Source organism: Lactuca serriola, chromosome 8 (assembly GCF_051521515.1).
Source record: "Lactuca serriola cultivar US96UC23 chromosome 8, Lser_US96UC23_V15, whole genome shotgun sequence".
Lineage (NCBI taxonomy): Eukaryota > Viridiplantae > Streptophyta > Magnoliopsida > Asterales > Asteraceae > Lactuca > Lactuca serriola.
The window spans coordinates 197,011,613-197,031,497 of NC_136415.1; the positions used below are offsets into that span (position 1 = coordinate 197,011,613).

Consider the following 19,885-nt stretch of genomic DNA (forward strand, 5'->3'; position numbering starts at 1 on the left):
AGAACAATGGTTCGAATTTTCCTTGATGTACGAACTTATGTCCTTAATTCTGGTTCTGATAGGTCGACTAGGGGGTTCTGATAAAGTAGGTCTGTAGGAAATTATTTTCTTGCTTTCTATCTGTCAGTCATATGTTGCTTCCTCTACGTGATCGGAAAATCTGACCTGGAATGCAACATATGCAACTCTATTTCTACGCACCTCTTTATCTATGAAATTCTTTCTATCTGTTAGCCATATGTTATCCCCTCTGCATGATCGGAAGATCCGACCTGGGACACAACATATGCACCCTACTATCTCTATATCTACTATCTCTGTTAGTCATATGTTGTCCCCTCTACGTGATTGAAATAGATCCGACATGGGACACAACATATGCATCTATCTCTAAATTTGTCTTCGTCCTTAATAATTGTTTACTCACCTAAAGTAAGGAGTCCTTAGGAAGTTCTTGATAACCAGGGTATATCGGGAAGTGGGGAACACGTTCTAGTGCAACAAAAATTGAACCATTTAAGAGGTTGCCTATAGATCTCGCTGCTTAATTTAAGTGGACAATAATACCCATGGTCGTCGTCAGCTAAATGGTTTATTTAGAAAAGTTTGTCGACATCTTTCGTGTTTAAGTGGACCACAATACCAGCAATTGACCAGATCTATTCATAAAGGTGAAGGTACTGATAAACAAGTTAAGGTTGTCTCACAACTTTGATCCCAAATATTTTTTTGTTTTTGTTAAATTTGTTCATAGTTTTCCTCTATGCACAAATTTAGGGGGAGAATTAAAAAAAATCAAAAATCAACAAAAATCAGAAAATTAAAAATCCAAAAATAGTGTTATTTCTTGTTCAGAAAAATCAGAAAATCCAAAAATATTTTTTTTTTCTGTTTTATTTTTTCAAAAAAATATAAAAAAATCAAAAAATATTATGTACTAAGTTTTCTTTTAGTTTTGTTTTGTCTTGAAAAGTGATTTCGGGTATAGATAGGACTCATGGAGACGGTATTGAAGATTTTCTGAGCCAAGGCTTCATCCGTGGTCATCGAAGAACTCACATTCAAAGGAGCAAGAAATGAAGATTATTCTTTAAACATTCAATCCTTTAACCCAGAAGCAAGGTGAAGCTGTTCTTGAAGATTATGTGACGGATTGCAATTAAACCTCCTCAATCAGTCTGTTGCTATCTTGAACCTGCTAAAGGGCTCTAGAAGATTAGTTCTCTCTGATGTTCTCTCTGAAGATTCTCAAGCTGAAAGCGCCATCTTTCAAGAATCTCTAAAAGAAGCCTCCTCACCCAATGTGCGTTCAATGTCAAATTCTGCAGAAATCCCAATTGCTCAAGATGAAGTCATTTATTGAAGATTCATATGTTTATCTTGATGCTGTGAAGAAATTTGAAGATTAATGTTGAAGCCAAGCTTCCAATGAAGATTAACAAGAAAACCAGCTACTTTTTAGGGGGGGTTTGTTGGGCCAATTAGAAAAGAAAGCTATAAACCAAGGGGGAGATTGTTAGGTCAAAAATATTGTTTTATACTTTGCTTTTCTAGGAAAATATATTTTTCTGTAATTTTGTGGTTGTGTGCGGCCGCAGACCCTGTGTACGGCCGCACATGCGTGTGCAGCTGGTGGCCCATGTCTCATATATATAAGGTGAGGAGTCATCCAAGTGTGTGGCCTAGAGGAGAGCATATTGTAGAGAGAGAAATATAGAGAGAAGAATAGTGTGTGTGAGAGAATCTATTGTAAGGAGCATCATTCATATTATTGAGTACATTATTAGATTCATCTTAATTCTTCTTCTCCTTCTCTTCTATTTGATCTGACATCATCCAATTGATTGGGATTCCGCACCATCAATTGGATCTAATTGATACACAAGCAGATTGGGGACTTACAAGCCCATAAGCCCATGAATGGTGACAACCAATCATATTCCGCCATGTAACATCTTCTGGAACATTCTTCCATGTCATACAACCCATGAACATCAGCAACACACATGATGGACCACCTTCTGCCATAGTGGAGCATCATGATGTACAAGTGGTGCATCATGAACACTAATGGCCCAACATCCATCATGGTGGCACAAAATGGTGTAATCCTTGAGTAATACCAACTTCTGAGCATTCTTGAACAATCTTGAGCATCATAGAGGACTTCATATCATACTTGACTCGTAAAGGACCAAGATGGTCCATCTTGTGCCATGATGGCGCTACAGGAACATGGATGGCGTAAGCATCATCAAGTGTGGCACAAGAACTTCTCGGTTGGAGCAACATCACCATCTTGGCGCAACAATAACATGCATGGGGCAACAAGGCCATGCTGAGCAAAACAACATACTCCATTGCGCAACAGGAGTACCCCATGGCGCAAGAGGGATATTCCATGATGCAAGAGGGAGTAGCTTGGCACAAGAAGGAGTTCCCTTGGCACAGCAACATCCTTCTTGGCCCAATTCTTCAACAAATAGTGCAACAAGGTCCCCTTGTTGCTCCATATCACTCCTAAGTGCTTCAAACCTCTTATGCATGCTCCAAATCCCCTTCTTTATGATTCATTCCTTTGGCACTTGATCCGTTCCTTTGTCAGATGATCCATTCCCTTCTCAGATGATCTGTTCCTTTGTCACATGTTCCATGAACCCTAAGTGCTCCAAATGCTCCATGAACATGATCCAAATTCTCGAGTCACATATAACAATCTCCACCTTGACTTGAGCATCCTCTAAACTGCACCTCGAACAAGAACTTCCTCTCCCTTCATGTCATTCGTCCCAAAGGGATCTACCTCCTACGAACATCAACCAAGTCCAAGAAAATCTTGAACTTCTCCGTGGGCAACAACCTTGTCACCTTGTCTTCCGGATTCTCCTTGGCACTAGACTTTTGAATGCATAACCTATCATAGAGCATGATAGGTTTCTCTACCTTCAAAATAATACTTTGAATGATAACAACCGCCAATGATCTTCTTATTTTCATATCACTTTCATAGTCTAAGTCCATCAATCCAACCAAGTCCATATGTCATGCATTTGCACTATACACCAGAAAAACATCAAGCATTCCCATCAAGTGTCGCAAGATCCACTGTCCGCTTCCCATTGAGCTTTTCCCCGATTGCCTTGAACCACCAAACAAGAAACATCAAGTTTGTACCGATCACAATAGAACGACTGTAAGACTTTCCCAAAGTAATGAGAAATGTATAACTATCCTGATCTTCTGTAACTCTAAATATCCATCATTGCTATCTTCTTTTCAACTCCTAAATCGTTCATCACAAACTCATTCTCCAGAAGCTTCTTCAAGTTGTCTTTCCCGACATCAGCATCACCAAACACTTCTTCCCTGGGTTGAACAAGGGAATGTTCATAAGGATTGTGATTATTTAGGATTTGGAAGTTTTTAGGACTATAGACAAAAATACATGCATTAATGCGGTCTTGGGATAATGGTTGGGATTAAAATGGATTGTCTTGTCCGATATTGGTAACTAAAAAAAAAATCAGTTTTCTTGGGGGCAAGCAAAGGTTAAGTGTGGAGGATTTTGATATGTGCATATATATATATATATATATATATATATATATATATATATATAATCATATCTTAATATTTTTAGCCATAACTACACTTATTATTAGGACAAAAGATGCTTAATTTGTTATATTTTGGGTCGTAGTAGTAAAAGACATGCTCGGGATAAAAAAGGAAGCAAATTGGAAGTTGGAAACTAGGAATTTGGACTAAGACAAAAAGAAGAAGGAAAGCTGAAGAACCACGATGTGTTGCTTCTCACCATGGCATGGTAAAATGATAAATCCTGGTGATTTTATGCCTTGTCGGATATGCGATTTTTGCACCAACCACAGCGTGGTGGCCATTTATCGCGCCGTGGTGCACCCATTTTTGGAAACTATATATAGATCCACTTTTCTCTCAAACCTAACTTATGCTGGAAGCAATTATCAACTATAGCAGGCCAGAGACGTTCTTTGGAAGCTGTGGAGTGCATATTTTGATTATTAGCTTGGTTTCGAAGAGATTTAAGGCAACATTACTCCTATTTACTTGTTTTACTTTGTGTTGATCATGTCCATCAAAGTGAATCCTGTTTTTACATGTTTGTTTGTTGAAGTTGTAGGCTAAACACCCTAACTTTCGTTTAGACCAGATTGCTTGCATTATTATGAGTTGATTTTGTGGATTGGATTATGCTAGTTGATTATTTGGTATGTTAGCTTATTAAAGAACCTCTTTAAAATTATGATGACTACTTTTCTGTTTATTGTTGAGTTTAATTAAGTTTACATGACTTATCATTCTTAATTGGCTTGAATCTTGTAATTAGCAAAATTTTAGGACTAGTGTTTTGACCAAAAACCTAGGGTTAAATAGAAAAGTGGGTAAGTAAATGTAGGAGCTAATATATGATGTGATTATTTGGTATGTTAGGTTATACTTGAACCAAACACTAGTATTTGTTAGTTTATCTATTTGATCACCATATGAATGAACTTATTTGCTAAAGGATTAGGTTAGTGAACATTAATCTAGTTACCTTAGGAATGGATAATCAACAAAGCATTAATCCGTTGCACTTCCATTAAATTAACCATAGAATCAAGTATATCCAATCTAAACGACAGTATCTTAATTATCTTGGGAAAATCATTTCTTGTTTTCCTAGTTATTCTTGTGTTGCTAATTGTTTTCTTTTTAAGTGTTAATTGAATGTTTATGTTTCTAGACTTTCAAAACTAGAGAAAAACACCCCTTTTAATTAATTGTTATTTAGTTAACTTTAGTAGATAAAATTAGCTAATAATTTTGTTCCTTGTGTTTGATACCCGACTATTTGTGATATTCTATCTACTATTAGGTACATAGGCTTATGAGTAATAGTTAGTAAAATTAGTTGGTTAAAACTAATATATATATATATATATATATATATATATATATATATATATATATATATATATGGGTAAAGTGAATATACCTAACAACCTTATATAAGCTTAGGTACCTAACCTCATCAAACTACATCATTGTGCATTAAATTTTCATTGCAATCATCCAAGGTTCTTAAACTTTATCCCTAAACTTGATTTACTTCAAAAAATTTTGGAAATTCATCATTATATTTCTCCTACATCTTTTCATTTGGAGCGGTAGGATATGAAACCCATCAGGTGGTATTCGATAGAAAGACATGATGTAAAAGAAAGATATTGGTAAAAGTCCAAAGATTTTGGAAGTAATAAGCTATGGGGTTGAAGTTTAAGAACTTTAGGCAATTACAATGTAAATATGTTACAAACCAATGTAGTATTATGGAGTTAGGTACCTAAGCTTATATAAGGTTGTTAGGTATATTCACTTTACCCTATATATATATATATATATATATATATATATATATATATATATATATATATATATATTACATATCGGTAACCTATAAATTCCATCACATTTGTACCATGTTAACAAATTGCAGAAAATAGCAACATATTTACTTGTTCTTGTCACATTTTAGTAATATATTTTACCTTTTACTCAATATAGTAATTGATTATTTATTACCAGCTTTGAAATAATGAAGGTGATGATTCCTATACAAAATGCCATATTCGAAATAGTAATCAGAATCACGAATCAAACTATAAGTTGCAAGTAATAAATTCTCGTATATTATTGATTGTGAATGGAACATACAAAGAAAATTTGGGGTTAAGCTCAACTAATCTGATATTGATCCATATTAGGAACCTATGGAAGCTTAGCCTAAAATAATTAAATTAAGACTACTTATAGTGGTTAAATACATTAATGAGGAATAAACTAAGGAACCACTAGTACATAAAATACTTCATGAAAAATCTTCTAGATAATCTTTATAAATGCCAACATTAACCTCGATATTTTCAACCCAACAGAAGGATATTGAAAAATGATTCAAAACTATAATTAAGCACATCAACACATGTAAGATGACCATTGATTTTGTTCATGTTTATTTAGTTCAAAATCGTATGTTTATTTATAGTAAAATAGTTGTGTTTAATACTTTAATATCAGGGAAGGTAGAGTAAGTTAACCAAATGTTTAAGACATTTTGAATAAACTAACCATCTTTTTTTCAAAATGACCACGTATTTCAGAATGGTTCTTTCCAAAGCAGAGTTATCAAGCATTTCCCACTCTGTATCGGGTTCTAGATTGCATGCCCACTACATATGGGATTCCAGAATGTATGTCGAAATATCTTCATATTTCGGACAAAGTAGGCAAAGAAGAAACGACATCCAATTCTGATGAGTTGGAGGATTTATGAGTTAGTTATTCGTTCCTTAATTGTACTTTCTAAATTTATATTTTTAACTGGAAAACATTATTTTGGAACATGAATAACATGTTTGAAACATGAAGAACAGTTCCCGGCTGTTGTATTAATTTATAGCAAGTGCCTTGGGTAGGTACTTATTTAGTCTTAGTAACCGCCAAAAAGGTTTTATAAGTAGCTAGGTTAACAATAATATCTTTTAGCATAATTACAGAACCTGAAGAACATGCCCATAATATAAAAAACAAGTTTGTAATGATTAGAACAGTCTGTTCTGGAACTCCATAACCAGATCGGAATTATGTTAAGTGTCTTATTGAATTGATTTATTTTTGCGTTTTTCAACATGATGACCGAATTTTCAATGCTTCTCTTACAATGTCATGCAAACCTGTCACTATCACTGTTGTGAATATTCCTGCTAAACTCAAGAACTGAACCCCATGTGAGGTTATCTTCTAACATACGTGTTTTGATAGGTTGTTAGATATTTATGCCCAAGTAGAAGGGGATCATTTTCTTTTATATTACATATTCTACAAAGAAGTTGTTGAAGATCTTAGAAGAGATGTACAGAAAATCATTTTTAAGATTGGTGGTTTTGAGTTGGCCTTTGGGAGGAAAGAACTCTGTCTTATCAACATCTTCCAAATTGGTGATTTTTTTATAGCCTTAGATTCCTGTTATCCCTTCGGATTACGTATCTGTTTTCTACAATAAAGACAAATGAGTGGGTGAAACTGGAACATGTAAAAAATATATTTGAAACATCTTTTAATGATCGGGAGAGGATGTGGCCTATGAGTGTCTACTATATCTATTGGATAGGGGGTCCAACGACCGCTTTCCACGTCAACCTATGATTAGGATTGATATCTAACTTTGATGAATTTAACATGTATCATGTCGTTAATTTATAAATATCATTACTAACTTTTTATGTAAGTAATTGTGTGTTTTTTTGTCATAGACATCGTAGAGGGAGGATAATTTGGGAACAATTTTACAATCAGCTAGAGATGGTATTTGGAAAGCTTCGTCAACTTCTTCATCATATCAAAGTTAAAAAAACCATAACCTTAGAATTTGACATGAAACTTAAGCGGGGTTTTATTTGCTTTTAAGGTAAAGTACATTTTATCAGCCTATAGAGAAGTTAGAGTTGACAATGATTCGAGACGTGATGCCTAGTGTATCTTATAGCTTCATATGGATTGAATGTGATGCTTTATGTCAGGCACACTATCCCTGGGCACCATCACTTGGTCGGTTGCCTAATTATGAGCCTCCACAAAAGCAGGCATGAAAAGATGCTGGTAAAAGTTCATATCCATCAGACCCACGATGGCCATCAGAAACTAGGCTCACAATAGATAAGGAAAAATCATAATGGAGTTGAAAAAGTTACTTCAGGAATGTCAAAGGGAACTAATAGCACATGATATACGCATGTATCGTATTGATGTTGTGCTAGGGCTACATGTAGATCCTTTGTAGAGGAGAATGGTACACTCAATGATAAGGATAATGGATAGGACTATGGTACCTCACTGGGGTTAGATGTACATTTTTTTTACTTTATGGTATACCCATTATTGCATCGTTGATTATTTAATAGTATGGAATTGTTACATTATTGTAGGGTAACATGGTTACCATGTATACCATATTATCATAGAGGATTAGAGGGCCATGGTACATCACAAGGTGACTTTTGGTCATATGGGTTTCAGGTACATATTTAAATAGGTATGAGTTTTACCCTTGTTGTATTGTTGAATACTTAATTGTATTTAATCTTATCTTTATGTAGGGTGTCACTGTTAATCCCATAAAACAACCTACCCTACACGATGATAACCAATTACATGATAATATACCTGCTGAGATGTCTACCATATACATAGACAGTGTACCTACACATACATTCGCAGAGCCACCAAAGATCGTTAAGGTTCCCCGGTTAGATTACCAAACATCACCATTGGCTCTTAGACGTACACAACAAGCAACAAATTTTTCGATATGGTTGAATTGTCCATGGATACAAATAAAAATGAAAGACGTCACACATTTACGCCAACCATTGTTAGATGGTTGTTTAGATGATAGTACTCACATTCTATATCTGAAGCAAGATGATTCGCTATTTTTGTTCATTAGTTTCTCATCTATAAACCGGTGATGGAGTTTTTGTTGTGTGTGTATCGGATCTTTGACAATGGATGGTTGGAATGTGATGTAAGTTCTGTATGTATGTTATCATAAAACAAGAAACTTTTTGTTAACTTACTTTATTCTATACCTGTGTTGATCAATATCACATCATTCTTTGGATTTCCTTTCTTCTAGAGTGAAGGTTAAATGATGTTTGGTGTACATTTGTACTTGTAACTTTCAAGACAGATGTAAAGTATTAGCGTAACATGGATGTTGGATTCCTTTGCCCATTTTATATTTGTAATACATTATACTTGTGTTTCAATTACATTACCTAATAGTAGTCACTTATAACAAAATGTTATATGTTTATTTGTTATTTCCGACCTGTAGTACATCATACATCCCCATTAATATATCGGATGGCCACTGGTTTTAGGTGTTTAGGATTTTCGGATATTAACACTCACTATATACGATAGTTATTGGTCTGATAACCCTACTGATGTAAGATCCCTAAAGTGTTTCACACTAACACTTGTGAAGGCCATATATGTACCACAACAGTCTAACGATAAGGATTATAGAGTTTTCTTATGTAGGTTCCTAGAAAGGTTGACCACCGATCAATCAGTGAACATAGAAGGTTGCATCAAGACCTATGCCAACTCATGTCGGAGGCGATTTGTAAAAAGTGCATGGGGTACGTGTAAAAAATAAGGCTCCATTTGCACGTTTTATTATGATTTGAACATATCTAAATTTTTGTAATTATTAGTTTTTTTATAACACCTGGAAATTTATAGAGAAACTTTGGGTATAAATCACCTTTTGTGGATTGAACACGGTGTGTTGAAGGCACCAACACGACGTGTCTAGATAAGAAGAGGCGTGAGTTTCATTTTGGGAAACACAACGTGTTACCTATTAGAACACAGTGTGTTGATGGCTTGAATGAAAACCTAATCTTCCGGTTTTTGCTCCCTATTTAAAGAAATGTGGAGGCTAGGGTTTGTTCACCCTCAGCCCCCATCAGCCCCTCAAGCCCTGAAAGAAACCCTAATCATCCTTCCTTCCCATTTTTGAGCTAGTTTGTTGTTTATGAAGCTAAAAACGGGAGAAGGTGGAGGAAGGAAGCAAAGATCCAGCAAGTAAGCCCACATTCTTCAGTTTGGCACTCTTTTAGACCTTTGTAAGTATCCAAGACTTGATTTTTAGCATTCAAAGTTATTAGATATTGGGTTTTATCCCTTTTGCTTCTTGTTCTTGAATGTTGGAATGGTTAGATCTCATAAAGTTTGCAATTTTATGAATCTCTAGGTCAAGGAGACTTAGTAGTGTCTTGGATCTAGTCTATAATCAAGTTTTGATGTCATGCATAAAGATTAGGACATAAATCCTCATTTTATCCTAATATAGATTCAAGACAATGCTTTGGACATGTATGTCTAAAAAGCACCAACCTTTGGGATGGTTTAGGAGTTTGAATCACTTCTGGAAAGGATGGACTTCAGACTTTAAGGATTAAGAGCGTATTGGTTAAGCCTTGCATTATCAAGCTTTATGGTTTGGGTTTTGGACCTTTTTGGTAGTAACAATGGATAAAGTTGGAAATACTGTTCTTCTTAATCACATCTTGGTCTAGATCTGAGCTTCGTAGATCATGGAGTCGAAGAGGCGGCTGAATGTATTAAGATGTTGGAACTTAGGTGAACATGGCATGTTTTCAAGTCAACACGGCGTGTTGGTTGAGGTTTTCCCAATTGTTTGGATGCTGGTGGAACACGATGTGGCCAAGGGGAACAATGCGGGTTGGGTCAACATGGACTGTTGACCTTTGCCATTGACTTTGACCAGGTTGGACCTTAAGGGTATTTTAGGTATTTTGAGATTTTGATGGAATTGGTCACCTGGTGGAGACATGTATCAGTTAGAGAGCTAAGATTCGGAGTAGGTCCTCATCAGTTATGTTTAGTCTATGAGGTAAGTTTTCCTCACTATACTTATGGGTCAAAGGCACCAAGGCTGACCCTTTGGATTGTTATCTTGGTTTATCGTATGATTATGTGCTGTATTGATCTGTTAGATCTACATCCTGCTAGATAGGATGAGGCTATGCTTAGTGATCTATAAGATCTGTCTGTTTGTTTACTGGTTGGTTATTTGTATGTTTAGCTATTATATGTGCACATGTTCCGTCGGTGGCTGAGGCTTTACTTTTTTTATGTAAGCCAACAGACCGGGACATTCCAACCTGATGGCTGAGGGCCTAGGGCATTCCAACCTGATGGTTGATTGGACCTATAGTATGTTGGCATTCCAACCTGATGGTTGAGGGCCTAGTGTATTCCAACCCGATGGTTGATTAGACACATAGTATGTTGGCATTTCAACCTGATGATTGAGGGCCTGGGCTATCCTAACCCGATGGTTGATTTGACCCATAGTATGTTGGCATTCCAACCTGATGGATAAGGGCTTAGGTTATTCCAACCTGATGGTTGATTGTACCCATGGTATGTTGTTATTGTATATGTGATATTTGTTCGCATGTTGGTATTTTGGGGGAACTCACTAAGCTTCATGCTTACAATTTTAGTTTATTGTTTCATGTGCTTCAGATGATTGTGGCGACGTGAAGGTGTGACTGTACACATCCTTGGTTTTACAACTAATTGGATCTTGGGAGAATCTGATTTTAAATAATGTTTTGAAACAATGGTTTTGTAACACTTTTATTAGACAAAAGGGTTGTTTTTAAAAGTTTTAAATTTTTTAAAAAATTTCGGATGTTTCAAGTTGTTATCAGAGCCTTGGTTTGAGTGAATTGGAGGAACACTCATGTGAATCCAGTCTCAAACTAAGGAAAAAGCTTTTCAAAAACGATTTTCAAATGTTTTTCAAAATAAACAAGGAGGATGTGATGTGTACGATCAACTGAAGTCGGTATGTAGACCCCAAATTACCACATAGTTATTTGATATTTTGTTTTGTTAGAACAACATGCTAGTAATAGGATAGGGATCTTCAGGAATCATGTGATAGAAGCTCCTAATGTATGATGCCTTATCTCTTGTAGAATACCTTATTGATTGTTGTATGACTGTTTCAGGTGTGAACTAACTATTGAGTGAATGCGCTAAGTCACATACTGCATGAGTTAAATGACCTTAGGGTAAGGGATTTGGGCCTGCAACGTAGCTCTTTTCTGAGTCAAACCGTTGTAGGATTGAATCTTTTAGCCTAAGATTGCTTAAGTTGTGTAGTATGTGATAGTGTTCATGCGATAGTTATCTGACACCAATGGAAGGTCATGTGGCAATTGGTGGTAGGATGAGTTATGTGGGGTCAGCCGGTAGTCGGAATATGTTTAGCCTTCCTCTAAGGAGTGAGGATAGAGTGTATGAGTATGCTAGTGTGTATCCGAGATGCTGGGAGATAGAGATCGAGCATTTCGTATGAGGATCCATCTGATTTTATTGTGTTTTAGTGCCAGTCGACTCCACTGCTCGAATGTTACTTGCTTTGTTCTTTGTGGGACTCTTAAGTGATGTAAGTTAGTTGTTCAGTGAATATGTTAAGTCACATGTAATAAAGGTTGAATAATCTTAGAGTGATGGGTTTGACACTATTGTGCAGCTCTTGTCTGAGTCCAACTGTTGTAGGGATGAGTCTTTTACTTGAAGGATTATCTGAGCTTTATTACATGTGATTGTGTTCATGAAGTAGCTAACTAACATTATGAGGAGTTCTTCAGCAGCTGATGGCAGGGGAGGTATGGAATCCTAGGAGAGCCTAGGAAGTATTTTAGTGTGATTGTTCGCTATTGAGCAGGTATCAGAAGTAATATTATGAGTAGGTCTTAGAGGACCCCAGATGATTCTTGAGGAAAGTATGGACAGGTGTGGAAGGTAGTATTGGGCCCGTACTACTGGAAGCACAGGATCCACACTCGAAACAAGGAAAGTTCTAGGGATTCTAAAGACTGGTCGGGGGAGATTAGCATGGTTTGATACCATTATTTGTGGCGGTAGCTCCATATTTGTTGATGTTTGGTTATGGTTGCTCAGGCGTGGGGATGGATCTGGTAATTATTCGGCCTAATGGTGAAATTTTTTTGGATTGGTTGGTGCAGAACTAGATGAGCTTGCTGGTTTTGAGGTCTCGAGTGTTTTTGCTCAAGGTCATGCATTCAAGTCGTGGGACTCAAGGATGGATCGACCGTTATGATCGGTTTGGGGATTGCAAATAGAAGTAGAATGGTTGATTGATGGTTTGGTATGTCGTTATCAATACAATAATTTTTCCCTTTCAGTCTTCCAGGTTCGGATGAGGAGTGATCAGGCTTGTGAATTTCAGTGTTGGGATGTAAACCCAGTATGGGTTTGTTGGTTGCGGTGTTTGGAGACAGATTGTCAGTGTGGTAGTGTGCATGTGGGTTGATGTGATATGGATATTGGTGATGTGATCAAGGGTCTGTGTTCTTGGGTGATAGGTAGGTCAGGTACCGGATTGGCGGTTAGAACTGTAAGCAAGGAGTGTATGTTTTGGATCATAAGTCGGTATTGGTGTACGCTATTGTAAGGGATCCTTAATGTTAAGTGGTCATTATTAGGAATTTCGGCAATCTTCAGCTGAAATTTTGGATTCTCTTTGGATTTCTTTGATCCTTATCTAGAAGATCATACAGTGTGTATTATTCATTCCCGGGGTCAGGGACAGTTGTACTTGGCTAAGCCGGTTTGAGTTATAGTTGGTTTTAACACTAGTAGGTGGTAATTCGAACCCTAAGTGGGGGAGAACTGGGTATTCTGCTTGGAGGATCATCAATATGTTCGGGTTCATGGTATTGAGGGATGGTTTTTAGGGATCTGCGGTGCGAGTATGTAGGATCTCAGTCCAGGGTTTGGTCAAGGAAGAGGTGTATAATAGGTGGTGATAGTATGCGTGTGTGCAATAGACTTGTCGCTCATCAGGAAGTGGGTGATCAATGAGCTCGTTGCATATATTAATTCCTTTTGAGGGTGCCAATGAATAAATAAGGAACCCATGGGATTACTCAGGTCGAGTATCTGTGATGGAGGGAAATTGTCATTTGGGTGTAAGAATTTCTAATTATAGTCTAACTTGGGCAGAGATCGATCAAGGCATCAGTTTCAGAATTTGGTGCATTCAGCCTCGCAAGGGTTTTGGTTCATTCTATTTAATGCCACGTTTTCATGATTATCGTTCGCATCATTTGTCATTTAGCAAAGGTTCTCTGAAGGTTTTGAGTGTGGTAGTTGAAGTCTTATGTATGTGTCAACTTATCATATTCCTTTGGTCGTTGGGTATGCTTACCGTCAATGACGGTGTGGAATTTTGGTTCATACCAGGCTTGGGTTGGGTGGCATTATGGATCACTTTAAAAGTCTTCTCGAGTTGGTTGCATATTGGTGGTACCTGTTCAGTTTCAATCAAGTATGGAATCTTGTTTCGATCGATCATGAGGATGTATTCTATTAATGACTGAGGTTTGTCGTTCGATAGAACTTTGGTATTTCTGCCCTTTTTGGATGAGGTTATGGGTTCCCTAAGGATATACATTGTGGTAATTCATTGTGTGTATGTGGGCTAGACAAGATAGCATTGGGGCTTGGATCGAATTATTCTCATGGTTCTTCTGGGTGATAGCCTTTGAATTGGATCAAGGGTGCAACCATTATCCTGTTCTCGAGTCGTGGGCAACCATGATTTCGCAAGGTTTTGCATTGGTAGCAGGTTGTTCGGTGAAAGGAATTATGCATGGTAAGATTTCGACATTGCTGTACTCGGTTGGCATTGAGAGGGACGTTGGTTAGGTACCTGCAAGGCGATGGAATGAGGTGAGTATCTTTAGGCCTGGGGCGCTGGCTGAATGATGTAATGTCGACAGGATCGGTGTAATATCGGGTAAGACATTCCAGACTCTTGTTGTGGGATCGGTGGCAATCCAAACCTATGTTAAGGACCTTGTAAGGGTATACTAGACATAGGTTGTGGGCCCAGTGATCATGATTGTTGATTTCATCTAAGTATTGTACTTTCGGAATTGGTGCATTGATGGAAATCGGGAGACACACAAACAGCTGGTTTGGATAAAGGTAACAATTAAAGGTTGTTGGGAGTATCGGTCGTATATCAAAAAGTCTCTTGGAATGTTTGCATTATAACACTATTTGCTCGCAAGTCGTTATGAGGGGTTGATTATCAAAGTTGGGAACCGGTCATGAGGTCTCAAATCAAAAGTTATTCGTTAATGTATCAGGTGTTTTTCTTGATGGGGGTACACCTAAATTGTTAAGGATTGGAGGTAAATGTGGAATTCCTGGAATTCTCATCTTTTCTTATAGGAGTAGTGGTTGGAATGGCATGTCAGGGAGTCACGGGTTAATTAAAGGCTTTTGGTACATCTTATGGAATTGGGATTAGTGGAAATTCTCAATTGATGTGTTTGGGTTCTTTTCAGATAAGGTATTGGATTCCTAGTTTTGGAGCTGAGTAGTGATGGTTGTCCTTTATCAGTTAACTTCAACAGGAGCAAGGATTCGTCTGCCGTCAGTATGAGGATTCGGCTTAGAATGTGTTCGATTAATGGAAGGCCTTCGTATGTCAGGGTCGACTTTTATCAAGGATATGGAAGGTGCTTAGGGGTATATATTTTCAAGTATCTGTAAATTCATTCAGGCAAGATAGGTTATTTGGTTCGGATTGTGAAGTTGAGTCTTTGTGGGAGCAGTTTTGATTGGTTCAGTCTGTCTTGGAGTCAGTCATTGTTCAGGGTTTTCAATTTCAGGTATGGCGGTTGGATACTTATTGGCTTAAGGAAGAGGTGAGATTCATTCATCGTTAGGGCTCATGATACCTTCTATTTTGGATTCGCCATTAGTAAGGGTGGGCGGTCATCAGAGGCGCGTGACTTCCCCAATCATTTTTGGGATTCAGGGAGTCTAGTCATGATCGTTTAGTTTGGTAAAGGAGATAGTAAGGAATGATTTCGAGGAAGAAATCTAATTTAACTGGGGGAAAGTTGTAACACCCGGAAATTTAAGGAGAAACTTTGGGTATAAATCACCTTTTGTGGATTGAACACGGCGTGTTGGAGGAACCAACACGGTGTGTCCAGATAAGAAGAGCTGCGGGTTTCATTTTGGGCAACACGACGTGTTACCTCTTGGAACACGACGTGTTGATGGCTGGAATGAAACCTTAATCTTCTGGGTTTTGCTCCCTATTTAAAGGAATGTTGAGGCTAGGGTTTGTTCACCCTCAGCCCCCATCAGCCCTTCAAGCCCTAAAAGAAGCCCTAATCATCCTTCCCTCCCCCTTTTGAGCTAATTTGTTATTTTTGAAGCTAAAGAAGGAAGAAGATAGAGGAATGAAGCAAAGATCCAGCAAGCAAGTACCTATTCTTCAATTTGGTACTCTTCTGGACCTTTGTAAGTGTTTAAGACTCAATTTTTATCATTCAAAGTTGTTAGATATTGGGTTTTGTCCTTTTTGCTTCTTGTTCATGAATGCTGGAATGGTTAGATCTCATAAAGTTTGCAATTTTTTGAATCTCCAGGTCAAGGAGACCTAGTAGTGTCTTGGATCTGGTCTATAATCAAGTTTTGATGCTATGCATAAAGATTAGGTCATAAATCCTCATTTTGACCTAATATGGATTCAAGACATGCATTGGACATGTATGTCTAAAAAGCACCAACCCTTGGGATGGTTTAGGTGTTTGAATCACTTTTAGAAATGATGGACTTCATACTTTAAGGATTAAGTATGTATTGGTTAAGCCTTGCATTATCAAGCTCTATGGTTTGGGTTTTGGACCTTTTTGGTAGTTACAATGGATAAAGTTGGAAACTTTATCCTTGTTAATCACATCTTGGTCTAGATTTGAGCTTTGGAGCTCTTGAGTCAAAGAGGCTGCTGAATGTATTAAGTTGTTGGAACTCAAGCGAACACGACGTGTTGGCTGAGGTTTTCCCGACTATTTGGATGCTAGCGAAACACGGTGTGGCCAAGGGGAACAATACGTGTTAGGTCAACATGGACTATTGGCCTTGACCGTTGACTTTGACCAAGTTGGACCTTGAAGGTATTTTAGGTATTTTGGGATTTTGATGGAATTGGTCACTTGGTGGAAATAGGTATCGGTTAGAGAGTTGAGATTCAGAATCGGTCCTCATCAGTTCTGTTCAGTATGCGATGTGAGTATTCCTCATTGTACTTACAGGTCGAAGGTACCAAGGTCGGCCCTTTGGATTGTTATCCTGGTTTATCATATGATTGTGTGTTGTAGTGATCTTTTAGATGTGCATCCTAGTGGATAGGATGAGGCTATGCTTTGTGATCTGTAAGATCTGTTTGTTTGTTTACTAGCTAGTTATTTGTATGCTTATCTATTATATGTGCACATGTTTGGTCGGTGGCTGAGGCTTCCCTGCTTTGTGCGTAAGCCAACAGGTCGAGGCATTCCAACCTGATGGTTGAGGGCCTAGGGTATTCCAACCCGATGGTTGATTAGACCCGAAGTATGTTGGCATTCCAACCCAATGGTTGAGGGCCTTGGGTATTCCAACCCGATGGTTGATTGGACCCATAATATGTTGGCATTCAAACCCAATGGTTGAGGGACTGGGGTATTCCAACCTGATGATTGATTGGACCCATAGTATGTTGTTATTGTATATGTGTTATTTGTTCTTGTGTTAGTATTTGGGGGAAATCACTAAGCTTCGTGCTTACAATTTCAGCTTATTGTTTCAGGTGCTTCATATGATTGTGGCGAGACGAAGGCATGACCATACACATTTTTGGTTTTACAACTGATTGAATCTTGGGAGACTCTAATTTTAAATAATGTTTTGAAACAATGGTTTTGTAACACTTCTATTAGACAAAATGAATGTTTTTAAAAGTTTTAAATTTGTTCAAATTTTTAGGATGTTTCATTTTTGCACTAGAATTTTTGTTTCGCAACATTCCAAAATTATTTATTTTTCGAATATATATTTTGCTTTATGTGGAAAACATGAGTTTCTTTTAACTTATAATTATATAAAATTAGAAATCACCATAAAACCATAGTTAACATTTTAAACATATAATACATACAAAAATGATCATAATAAAATGACCAATCATTAATTGAAATTAACATAAAAATATAAACATTAAATAGGTACTCCGAAATGACTATCCGAAACGGCTACTGCGGATTCCTTAGTCTACTCGGAAATGCTTTGTTTCAGACATATTCGTCATTTACTCATTTTACCAAAAACAATTATCTTTCAAAAAGACATTCATATCGGTTGGTTTACTCAACATCCTTTAATCTCTCCTTATAGGCTTTCTTTAAATCTTCTTTCTAAAGATAGTGACTATTGCATGAATTAAAACGTCTTTGCTCTCTTAGCTACATCTTAAAAAAATTCCACATCAAACTGTCAAACTTATTTCGTAAAAGTAAATTCATCCAGTTAACTTACCTGTTTCTGTAGAGAAGTATTCAACTCCATTTCCATCGAGCAGCTTAAGGCTACCTTCTTCGGAAACAGCAAGAACTCCAGTGGAATCCAGCACTGGTTTATCACAATTAGCCACCCACACCACGGTCTTTGGATCCATGGTATACCATACCCCCACATATCGCCTTACTTCCGATGATTCCTCACGTGAAAAGAAGCCCATTTGAAACTTCTTCTCCGGGGATTCTAAATAATCTGAACCATCACTGATGTTTTGCCCCGTTGTTATAATGTCACTTGCTACATAGCAGGAGAAACAACCCACCACAAATGTACAGAAGGAGATGATTTGCCTATTAGTGTCTGAAGATATCATGATGGGTTTCTGAACGTAACTTCCAACTGTTAATTTGATGAAGATGGAATAGTGATGACTGTTAGGTGCCTATATATGGGGAAAGAAAATTAGGAAAGAGAGCTCAATTTTCTAGGTCAAGTCTTAGTCTTCCGCTAATAGGTCAAAATTTATATGTGAGGTACTGGTTAATTAATCGTCAGTACGTGGAATTTGGATTATTCAGAAATATGAATGTTTGCCATCCATGTGAATGCATTCATTATAATTCGACAAACCGTAAGAGATACGGCTACCAATCATAAGTCATTTTGATATATATATATATATATATATATATATATATATATATATATATATATATATATATATATATATATATATATATATATATATATATATATATATATACACTTCAATTAGCATAGAGTTACATCCATGAATAGCAGAAAATTACATTAATTAATCCCCCAACGTTATGCTTCTGTATATCATTAAAGTTATGCCTAAACAAAGTTATGAAAAAATTGGTAATAAGAAACTACGAATTGATCCTTACTGATCTCCTTAGGGACAAATAGGAGACCAAAAAAAAATGGATTTATGACATTTTCCAAAATAGTGGGTTGAAGATGTCAATAATATAACTATTCGTATAATATTTAGAATATATTTGTTAAGAAAAAATTCGTATATTTTGTTATTTTAAAATAGAAAATTAAAAATATATGGACAAAAATGTGTTGGTTTGGTGTAACACCTTGCTTTCCACATAAAAAGTTCATCAATTAAATTTTCTCTTAAAAAAAATTGTATTTGTAAATTATAATTGCATTATCACAAAAGAACATTCACAAGTTATATTAAAGAACAAAATCAAAGGTTTTATTACTTAGGACATCCATTAAATAGAGTTTAATAGATTCTTACATCATCTTTCTATATTGTAACATCCGTTTTCAGGTATTATCCTTTTGATTAATTATTCTAAGTTTTGAAGTTTTTGGGGATTTTGGTTGACCGTGACATGGTGATGAATAACCACCTGCATGGCGTAACCACGTTAATTATTTGCGGCGTGGTCAAGGGTTGGCCACGACGCGGTGGCAGTTGGGTTCAAAACCCTAGATCTCGGGTCTTTGGTCATATTTAAGTAACCTTATGATTATGTTTTCTCTCATAACCAGCCTCCATCCCCTCAAAGAGAAACCCTAGTATGTATGTGTTCTTAGTGTTTGAGTGCGTCTTGTTGGTGTTTCAAGCTTGGAAGGAAGAGTGGTGTCCTTGTTGCTTGAAGAAGGTGTATGAGATTTTAGATCTTGTATCACCTACACCTTATCGAGCTTTAGGAGGTAGCTTGTGTTAGCTGTTCTACTGTTGATGTTATTGTTGAGCTTCAGTTGTTTAGCTCAGATGAGTTTCCTCAATATACTATGTATTTTCCTATATGCCCTTATATGGTATGATGTAGAGGAGTGGTGGTATGTTGGTTAGAGTGTCAGTAAGATTGGTGAT

The 19,885-nt window shown here is 36.8% G+C and overlaps 1 protein-coding gene across 1 annotated transcript in view; it reads right to left on the reverse strand.

Moving 5' to 3' along the window:
* LOC145068687 (G-type lectin S-receptor-like serine/threonine-protein kinase At4g03230) overlaps window positions 1-18,519 on the reverse strand; it is a 34,330-nt gene extending 15,811 nt beyond the window's left edge. The window contains exon 1 of the mRNA XM_079015685.1: window positions 18,037-18,519. Coding sequence (XP_078871811.1) covers window positions 18,037-18,391 — 355 coding nt within the window. The 5' untranslated portion in view covers window positions 18,392-18,519. The remainder of the gene's footprint in view (window positions 1-18,036) is intronic.
* Window positions 18,520-19,885: the final 1,366 nt, after the last annotated feature.